This window comes from Struthio camelus, chromosome 5 (assembly GCF_040807025.1).
Source record: "Struthio camelus isolate bStrCam1 chromosome 5, bStrCam1.hap1, whole genome shotgun sequence".
In the NCBI taxonomy this organism is placed as follows: Eukaryota; Metazoa; Chordata; class Aves; order Struthioniformes; family Struthionidae; genus Struthio; species Struthio camelus.
Genome location: NC_090946.1, coordinates 78,552,641 through 78,563,267, shown reverse-complemented (window position 1 = coordinate 78,563,267; position 10,627 = coordinate 78,552,641). Strand labels below are relative to the sequence as shown.

The 10,627-nt window shown below is 44.3% G+C and overlaps 1 protein-coding gene across 4 annotated transcripts in view; it reads left to right on the top strand.

The window, feature by feature from the left end:
- The first annotated feature begins 3,127 nt into the window (after nt 1-3,127).
- The window catches only part of NAA30 (N-alpha-acetyltransferase 30, NatC catalytic subunit), a 21,770-nt gene continuing 14,270 nt past the window's right edge, over nt 3,128-10,627 (top strand). The window contains exons 1-3 of one of the 4 annotated variants that reach the window (XM_068947448.1): nt 3,178-3,250; nt 3,531-3,593; nt 3,639-4,469. In XM_068947448.1, the coding sequence (XP_068803549.1) occupies nt 3,534-3,593; nt 3,639-4,469 (891 nt within the window). In that variant the 5' untranslated portion in view covers nt 3,178-3,250; nt 3,531-3,533. Of the gene's footprint in view, nt 3,251-3,349; nt 4,470-10,627 lie in introns of those variants that run through there. The other 3 variants (XM_068947447.1, XM_068947449.1, XM_009670728.2) reach the window with 3 other exon arrangements.

The window sequence follows — 10,627 nt, the reverse complement described above, 5'->3', positions numbered from 1 at the left end:
TAGAAGTGTACGAGCAAGAAATGGAATAAATATTGTCATGGCTGACTCATCCTTCACAGATCTCTGTTTTCTTTTTTTCTCTTTTTGCATCTCCCAAATCTCTCTCATCATCATTTCACACTTGATTTCAATGTAGCTACAGAAGTGAAGATGACAATTGCACTGGTGTATTGATCTTGACACTACAAGTCCCTGTCTCCCATGGAGACAAATGTCATCTGCCCAGAGACTGCTGTCAGAAGAGATGCAGTGACTTCTGTATGTTCTTCTGCTAAAATAAACCGAGTTTATGGCACAGGGTCACTGTTGTGGGAATTTCAGAGACTGGAGTGCTGTCCAACACTACCCCCTTGTGATTTCTCTTGTTACAACACTCTTTCTAAACCACAGTTTTTCCAGATTGACCATTTTACACGAAGACTCTCCTTCTGAGCAGCACACATCCCACCACTTAAACAGACAGCTTGCTCAGCGTGAACCAAGCAACATTTGATATGTATACATACATTTTGTTTTTACTGAATTCCTCTTTTACTGTGCTTATAACCTTATATACTTCGATATGTATGATTCTCTATTTGCTGTTTCAGGAGCTCAGACAGACCTGGTATTTCCACCTACGCTGGCACATGTTGCACTTCCTGTCTAACTACAGAGTTAGGTGCAGAAATTCTAGATATCCTCATATTTCTTTATTATCATATTGTATCAATTTGAAGTGCAGAAGACGGAAGTCAAGCTACTTTAATTGAATGACAACATCTTTGCCCACACAGTTCATTGCCGGGCTGTGGAGAAGTCATAGCTCAGCTAGTGTGGCCAGTGCAATAGTGGGCAGGTATTAGCTCAGGTCCTTTCTTTGTTAAACATTGACCTGCTTCTCCTGTTTGTTTCCCCTGATTAAGTACAGCTCAATATTCTGTGTGCAATATCCTCATTTTTGGTGCAGCTGTGATGTTACCATCATTATGCCAGGGAACATGACATGTTTAGATGTCCGCTTTCCACAAGGGTTTCCTTGAGTTGAGATCTAACGCAGAGTAACTGCAAAGTTAATCCAGTGACCAGATAGTTCCCTTAGATATCTAAGAGAAAAAGGAGAAAGGCCATCAATAGCTCCCTTTCTTTTTGGAGATAACAGAACTATACAGGAACAGTTCCCCAAGTGTGTACTGTTTTCTTAATAAATGAATTAGCCATAGAAACCCCCAAGGTCACAGAGTTATTGAACAATGAACTAGAAAGACAATGAGACTTGTGTTCAAGCCCCGTCCTAGCTTCAGAGGAAGGAGTGGTTTGCAACAGCATGACGGTGCTCAGGGCTGCTGGAGGTTCAAAAAGCAGTGAGAGAAACCTGAGGAACAAAAATGCACCTAAAGCTATTACACAAAAAGCTATTACACACACTTCTGGTTCAGAAAGTCCATTTAAAAAGCAGCTGGCCTCTTTCTTGTCATCGTAATACAAACAACAGATAAGACAAATGAGAGGCAGAGTAGGCTTTGCAACTGAGAATATATCAACAGTAGCCCTAGGACACCTTTCACTTAACTTCAGAGAGTGACAGAAACGGTTTCCGTCTCAAATGAACTAGTTACGTTGAGGTCCCTTATTTAACGGGATGATGGCACGCACCTCCAAGACACAAGTCATCTGACCGGCTTTGGAAATCTAGTTTAGGATGAGCTGAATCCCTCCACAAAAGTGCCTTTTCCTCTCCAGGGACATTAAGGGGAATCAAAGGCGACTAGCTCAGACAGGGGTGCCTACAGTGTACATATCCACCTTTGGTCAGATGGGTCCTAGCTATGGACAATGAACTGCTAAGATCAACAACCAAACCAGGACCTTCTGAGCTTGGAAGCTGTTCAACAGGTATTGGAAGTGGAACAAAAAATGTTGCCAGTACTGTCAGAGAGCTCAAAAGAGAGGTTTTCCATAGTACCTGTGACCTCACTGAAGTAACATAGTATGTTTTTATGATAACAGCTATATCATTTTCACCCTATATGACAATTTGTGCTGGCTCTTGGTTGTCTTCCTAACATGGATACCACTGTAACACACAGGCTCAGGCACTTCCAATCACGCTACCGCAACACGGTAAACGAGAGCTGAATTTGGGCCATTACTACATTGACATTTGTTTGCTCTTTCTGTTTAAACTACCTGAGAACAGTGAACTTAACTGCACTGCCAGCGTGCCAGAGCAGCCCAGATGAGACCCATAAAAGCCCTTTGGTGCGTGAAAACCATTTTAATTCATTCACTTTCAATCAGATGTTTTCCTTTTCTCTCACTTCACTTCAGAACTTAACAATTCATAAGCGGAAGTCTGAAACTGGATCCAAGGTTTATTTTCACCCTAATTAAAGAACCTTGTTGGGACACGTAGAGAAGTTGCTAGGTTTTCCTTGTAAGTCCAGACCTGTCACTTCATAGAGAAGTAACTGTAGCAGAAGAAAATGAGTCTTGCACGCAACAGACCCACAGAGCTTCCTCGTGTGAAAAGGAGACAGTGCTGTTTCTTGGGCGCTTATTAACAAAGTCTCCGCAGTAAAAACACTACAAAGGATTTGCTTATTGCAGTGAGGTCTGCGGGCATATTCTTAAAACAGGCATTACTTAATTCCGAAACGCGGCAGAGACACCGCGCACTTGAGAGAGGACTTGTTCAAATTTCTGCGGATTTCCCAGGGCGACCAGCTGAGTGACTTCCTTACCCAGGCCCCAGGCCCTTCACGAGGACTCAACAGCGGCCCTGACGAACCTCCTTCCCCGCTTCTGCACATTTCTGAAGCAAGAGCTACAAATACCGCCCCCCTGCCCTGCTCCGACCCCCCGCCCCCGGCTCCGCGCTGCCCGCGGCCGTCGCTTTTACACCCTGGGGGCTGACGACGGTTAAAAAACAAAGCGCAAAGCGGCGTGCAGGCCGCGGCCGGGCCCGGGCCCGAGCCCGAGTAGGCCCCACCACGGGCCGGGAGCGCCTGGGGGCAGAGCTGCGGTGCCGGGGACTGAGGGAGCCGCAGCGGGTGCGCCCGGCCCGGCGCGAGTTAACGCAACGGCGCCGCCGCCACCACCACCGCCCAGGCCCTCGCCGCGCCCCGCCCCGCCGTCGCCGGGCCGCGCCGCCAAGGGAGGAAGTGTCGCAAGGGCTGACAGGAAACTTGGCGGCGGGTTTACGGCAGCGGCGCTTGGCGGCCGCTGGATGAGCGGAGAGTGGGAGCCGCGGCGCTGAGGAGAGGCGGGGGTGAGCGGCGGCGGCGGGCGGGGGCCGCGGCGGCGGGAGGCCGCCCGGGGCGGGCCGGCGACCGGAGGAGGGTCCCGGCGGCGGCAGCAGCGGGGCTGCAGGAAGAGGCGGCGGCGGGGCGGCGAGGCGGGGCCCGGGCCCTGTCTCTGCCTTTGTTCGCGCCCCCCTCCCCCCCCCCCCCGCCGCCGGCCCCGACCGCGGCCCGTCAGGCCGCCGCCGCCCTCCCCGTCTCGGCTGACGGCCGCCTCCTCGGCGGGTTTTGTGTCGGTCTCTCCCGTAGGATATGGCCGAGGTACCGCCGGGGCCTAGCAGCGTCCTCTCCCCGCAGGGGGACACGCTCTCCCCCTTCCCCGGAGGAGGAGGGGGGGCTGCTTCTTCCTCCTCCTCCTCCTCTTCCACCTCCTCCGCTGCCGCCGCCGCCTGCACCGGGGCCCAGGACGAGGAGGCCGAAGAGGAGGAGGAAGAGGAGGGACCCGCGGGCGGACGGGAGCAGCAGCAGCGAGGAGGAGGCGACGGCGGCAAGGGGGGGCAGCAGCAGCAGCAGCACCGCCTCCACCACCACCACCACCACCCCCCGCACCACAACCACCAGCTCAACGGCGTCATCAGCCCCGAGCTGCGGCACCTGCGGGCCTCCCTCAAGAGCAAGATCCTCAGCTCGGAGGCCGGGGCAGCTTCCGAGGGGCAGGAGAACAAGCGAGCCAGCAAAACAATGGGCTCTGGACAGCAGCAGCAGCAGCAGCAGCCGTCGCCCCCGGCCGCAGCACCGTGCTCGACCCCCCTTACTAACCACCTTGCTCCCCAGGGAAGGACTGCACCCTCTCCTCCTCCTCCTCCTTCTCCCCCAGCAGCAGCAACAGGGGACAGGAGCCAGCCTGCTGCCACAACTATGACTGCTGCTAAGAGTGCAGCCCGCAATGGACTCGCAGGAGGGACTGGCTTGGAGGAGGAAGAGCAGGAGGAGGGGGATGAAGGAGGGGAGGAGGAGGAGGAGGAGTCCCTGCTGCTACTCTCCAGGTCCTTAGCAGCAGCCTGCAGTTTGAAAGGCTCGGGAACGGACTCTCAGCCCGAGGAGGACCTAACGATACGATACGTCCGATATGAGTCAGAGTTGCAGATGCCCGATATCATGAGACTGATCACCAAAGATCTGTCTGAACCCTACTCCATTTATACATATAGGTATTTTATCCACAACTGGCCACAACTTTGCTTTTTGGTAAGTGCCCGGGGGTGGCAGGAATTGGGAGTGGTTTGGGGCTGGGGAGGAGAGGATTTAAAGGGTGACGTTTGTGGAAATACTTAGGCTATTCCTTTCATGGATAAGGGGGAAGGCCAAGGTTTTCTGGAAGTACCTTTCACTAATGAATTGCTCTCACCACCTGTGCCTGTATAAATAAAGCATGTGCCTAAAGATCCTACATTTATGAATAGATGTTTTGAGTGGTGGTGAAAGAGTTTGAACACAGGGCCAGTGTCCAGGAACTCAAGGGTTCTAATCTTGGTTTTGACATTGACTTTTGTGACCTTTGTCAGCTTATTTTTATTGTTCTGTCTCAGTTCCTAGGTTTATATATTTTTTTAAAAAGTATTTAGCCCATTAGTGTCTTATGAGTGCTTAGTAATTCTTGCACAATGGTTTTGAAACAGACTTCAACATGGCTAGTATATAAGTGTTAAGTGATACGTGGAGAAACAGTGTTAAATGTTTTGTAGATTCTTTTGATTTGCTAGCCTACTTAAAAAAGACAATTGCAACTGTATTGCTTCATACAGTTGTGAGAGTGTATGTAGCATACAGAAATTTTCATGCTGCCTCAACTATCTCGCAGTGCTAATGGCATGTTTAGTTTCATATTCTTCACACTGAGCTATTGAAAAGGATGATATAGCTTTTATGCTGTCTTTCTAAATATTTAGCAGCTCTTATGGAAGAGCGACTCCTGGGCAGTTTTAGAACTTGCACAGTTGAAAAGCATGCTGTTAAGATGCTAATCCATCCACAGGTATATGAAACTGAGTATAAGTTAGCCTGAGGGGGGTGTGTGCATAGGGGGACCTTAGCTGTGTTTGCTCTTTCTCGTATGAAAATTTCAGTCTCTAAAATGGAACATTTGTGAGAGTGTATGGCACGACGTTGCTAAGATGAATGATACGTTTTTCTCCCTCGATGTTTTAATCGAGGCTGGACACCTTTCTGAAAGATATGATTTAGCCAGAGCCAAGATACCCTTCAATTCAGGAGTATCTCTGTAAAATTGTAGTAGGATATGAGTACAGGAGGTCAGGCTAATGGAATCCATCTGGCCTTAAGCTTCCCGACTGTTCTTGTTTTAGGGTCTGGTATAATTTATAGCAGGATTTATATGATTTATAGGAGGATTTTCAGAACTATGCCTCTTAAAGCCCTAAAGAGGGAATACAGTAGGATTGTAGGAAGTTGAGCAAAACATTACCTTCGGAAACAAAACAAAATTATAAAATTATTTGAAAACACTGTCCAATGTAAATTCATGATTGCCATTATATTATTAATTATAAGCATGGTGATCGGAGCAGAATGGTATTTTTCAAGCACTGAGCCTATCCTAGCTATGTGTGCAGCTGATTAATCTCATACTGAAAAGAAGTGCTTGTGAGCTACAAATGTCCCTAGTTTCAGCATCAAGTGCATTGTTGGTAATGCCAAGGAAATGCTGGCTGCTACAAGATCACAGTGCATCTTTTTAGTCTTTAGATCTTGGGATTTTTTTGTTTTGTTTCCTTTTTTTGGTCAGAGAGTAACTTGAGAATTTTGTTGTTACGAAAAGGGCGATGACACATTGTTTGACAGAGCTCTAAAATATTTGATTTCTAATATTTATTTTTAAAACAAGTGCTTTCAAAGAGCATGTTTTCACTCAAGGAAAAGATCTCTTAAGCTTATTTTCTAGTGACGGATTCATTTTTTTAATAGCCTTGAATCAACAAAACTTAGCTTGAACTTTGCGAGTCTACTCAGATTTGCCATTTTTATGAAGTGCAGAACAATATGAAGCGCATAAAACTAGAGAAGGATATGTGGCTACAAATGTCTAAAGGAATTATCAAATTGTTTTATAAATGTAATAATCTGAGGCTCTTGCAATATGTTATTTTTTTGTGCCTGGTTTTAGCATTTTGAGGTTTGTTTTTAGAGGTTTTATTGAAGACTTTCTCTTCTGTGAAAATTAGTCTGTTCCTGCAGTTAATGGATTCCTGGACTACCTCTCTCTAATAAGTATCTTTAAAATATTTACCTTCAGTGAGGGACTGTGTGTTCCAATTAGCAGGAACAGTGTCAGGACAGTGAGAAGAAATACCGTAATTTTCCTCTCTAGCATCTTGGATACCTGACAATGCAGAACTCTTTCTTGGGGGCATTATTAACACTATTCCTGTGGGTGATGATCTAGGAGGTTTGAAACTTAAGGAGTTGTGGCTTGGCCTTCCCAAATTGTAGGGACACTCTAATGGCTAGTGCAACCAAAAAGGGCTACTTGCTCTTCCTTTTCTATCGCCTGTCTCTTCTTCCTTTGTGCCAACGTTTATATTTATCTGATTTGGGAAGCTAGGCTAGCTGCACCCTCCACCCCCAAAAAAGTAAAGTAATGGCCATGGACACACATGCATGCACATGTTTTTGTATGTGTGTTTGTCTGTGTATGTATATATATATATATATATATATATATATATATATATATATATATATATATGCGCGTGTGTGTGTGTTCTATGGTCAGCTTTCTCTTGATTTAGCTCTCCAAGCATATTCATAGTGGGAGCACACAAGTGCCAATGTTGGTGCAAAAGAAGAGGTGAGATCCTCCAGCATAGCTGGAGAGAAGGCACAGGACCAACCCTGCCTAGTCGCTAGCTTGGTTTTGCTCTATCAAACTACTTCCTAACTTGGTGCTTGAAAAATAAATTCATTTTCCGCTTTAAAAGGAACTGCCGATATTGAGAATCTTCAAAACCATTCATTCTAACATCAAATTCATCTGTAAAACTGTCTTTCTGACTTTTGAGGTAACAAGTTGATTATATGTGATGATCAATTCTGATATATTATATTGCAGAATTTTCTGACTGGGCTGTAGCAAGGTAATAAGCTACTTCATAAACTCTAGCTGTCTGCTTAAACTTGGATTTCACCTGTCTTTGGAACAGCAGGTTCGCACGTTGTGCTAGGTGTAGATGCTCTGGAAACTCTTCCTTTTTGTTTGTTCTCAGGAACTTTGACAGTCCAATTTCTCTTCAAATGAAGTATTATGACCACTTGTCACTCAAAAAATGACAGAGCAAAGCAATGTCTTTCTGTTTCCTGTGAAGCTTTTTTGAGCAGCACAACAGCTTTGTCTGCATATTGATTGTAAACACATATTCAAAGTTGTAGATTCTTTTCAAAGTGTTTTTGCAGCTTCTAGTCTTAGCGCTGTTAAAGTTATAAAACTTCTTCCATTTGTAACTAGTATATTAAATATGTGGAAAATTGTTTTCAGAATACGTTACTCTGGAAGAGGTGAGCTTGGGAAACCTTGCTCTGTTCTCAAGTTTGGGTAGGACAGGATGTAATAAAACCGGAGTTCTGGCTGAGTGTTGTAGCCTCTCTTGTAACTCACCAAACTGCACTGCTCAGCTCCCTTTTAAGAAAAATCTGGAAAATCTGTGCTTTTATTGGGTTCTTAACTTTGCCATTAGCAATAGCAGTGATTATAATTTAAACTTTGACAAGTTTAAAAATAACCTATTAATTCCATGTAAGTGGTTTTAGATGTGTTGTAAATCCTAAATGACTGCAGTTAAGATCTTGTTTTCTACTAATACTTTACTTTTTTTTTTTTTAATTGGATTTTATTCAAGACTCTCGGCATCCTTTATGTAGAAATTAAGCCTCGTAAGACGTCTCTGTTTTTCAGTTGTGAAGAACTTGATGCGTAAAAGAAGAACCGGAGAAGTCAGGAAACTGCCAGAATGTTATAGCAGCCTCATGGCAGGAATAGGCAGAGCTAGGAATAAATTCTGTAACATCTATTCCCAGTTTGCAAACTGCTGCAACTCCTCTGTGTATTCCAGTTTCCTCTTGAGGATGGTCACAGTTTCAGATAGAGGCTTGCTGTGCTGCTTTGCACTGTCAGAGGCTTTGTGAAAACTACTCATTCTAGCATCTGAGTATTTAGCAACTACTACTGTAGTTATTCTGACAGTGAGTGCCCTGGCACAGGAAGGAATTACTGGTGTCCAGTTTCGTGGACTGGAAGCAGAGGCAGTGACTTAGTGATTTGCCCACTGTTGTACAGATCTCTGGCTTAACTGTCAGACTTTAGGCCAATGGTTGTAGCCTAAATGTATCCTCTAACAGCGTTCAGTAACATGATCGCTCAACGTAAACCAAAGGATTCACAGAGGTCTGTTCCTGTGATACTTTAGAAAGCATTTTGATGCATGTGGGAGTGGAGCTGTATTGTAGGAGTACAGATACTACTGCATTTGATTCGCAAAATATTTCTCTTTTAGGGGCTAGTTGGTTGTTTTAATCTTCTTTTAATGAGAACAAATACCACAGGAGTGTGAAATGCATAACTAGCCTGTGACCGCCATCTTTTAGTGCCATCTTTGCTAGTGAAATGAATGCCAATTGTTTTATTTTTTGAAAGGTAATGTTCTCGCTGATGTGTGGAAGTTTTTGTGCTGACTCTTTAGTAAGACGTGGTTGCAAGATGAAGTTACTATAATCTAATCTGTTTTAAACATTTAAACTTATGTATAAGAACCAAGTAATGCAAATACTGAATTTGAATTCACATATGTTAGCTCTACTAAAGACTTAGACTTGAAGTAAATCTTGCAATACTCCGTAGTGCTTATAATATATAATACTCAGTAACTTGGGCCAAATTCTGTCTGTAGAAACTCAAGTTTAGAAGTACTCTCATGTACTTGAAAAAAGAATTTGGCCTATAATCATCTCTTCATAAATGATGTTATATGGGAACTACTTTTTCTCTCCCCCCCCCCCCCACTTCCTACTTCGGTGTCTTTTTTAGGCTGTTTAACCTTCCCCTAAGAATTAAATTATCCAGTTTTACATTACATTTTAGGTTCATTTTCAGAGAGAAAGGGAAAGGAAAAGAAGAACTCAAATTAAGGGACAGATGCTGCACTCACTATGCAAGTGTAACATCCGTAGATTAACAGGCAGACCTGCCTGCCGAAAGGCAGAGAAACAGATTCCTAAGTGTTCAGGGAACTGGTAACAAAGTGATACTTTATGCAACTATCTGGCAACAGGCACAAAATCATCGAGTGTTTACTGCTTTGATCACTGAAACAAAAATTCTTTACTGCTCATTTAGTGTTTTAAACACATGATTCATGGAAATAGCTCTTTAAAAACTGTGTTAACCAAGAAAAAACACAAATACATGATGACTTGAATGTCCCTGCTCTCGGAGTGTGTAAAAAAATATATCTAAGACTCCTCCACATGACTGTTACGATCAACAATTTGCACGTGTTCACTTCAGGGCAAAGCATAACTATAACATGTTAGTTTGTGGTGCGCTCCTTTTTTAAGCGAGGTGTAAGATTACATCTAGGTACTCTGCATAATTATAGCAGTGTTATGAGCAGTCTGTCTGATGATACTCTTTATTTAACTCCCTGTTTTTCTCTGCTCTGAGCAGAGATACAAAGTTTGCCTTGAGCTGACACCTTTGCATAGCCAGTTTTAGTATAAATACAGCCTTTCTTTTCTTTGAAATAAGCAGTTTTTTGTTTGTCCTAAAACACACAGTTTATAGGCTTTATTTTGTATTTGTATCTTGTATTTCAGTCCACTTACATCATGCTTTGGTTTTTGTTTGTTTTTTTGGGAACCACTTGTTTAGGTTATTTGGAGTTCTTGGATACTGTTAGAAAAGTTTATTTTCCTGACAAATAAAGACTTAGCAATAACTATATTTGCTTGGTGAGCTTAGACGCTATTAGAAAAGGTGTTGGGCTCACACCACATCATAGCGTTTTGAAACTGCAGCTCATTCATTTTGGGCTGCTTTGTTTCGGCTTTGGTGGGGGCTCCTGGTCAATAACTAACTCGACTAACAACCACTGTTCAGAAGGTGGTGCTATTCAATTATTTGTCTTGGGACAAAAAACCTCTGAGTTTGTGCCTGCAACGTAATCTGTATGAATGAATCTTCTGCCCACAGAGTAAGGGTGGACCTTCTCATCCTACAAGCTGCAAACAGAAATCTGCAAACTGTTGGAGGCAATAGAGTATGTACCATAGACTTTGGAGAAGCAAGCACTGGGAATGGTTCACAGATGGGCCTCAGTGAGGCCTGGTAACGTTGG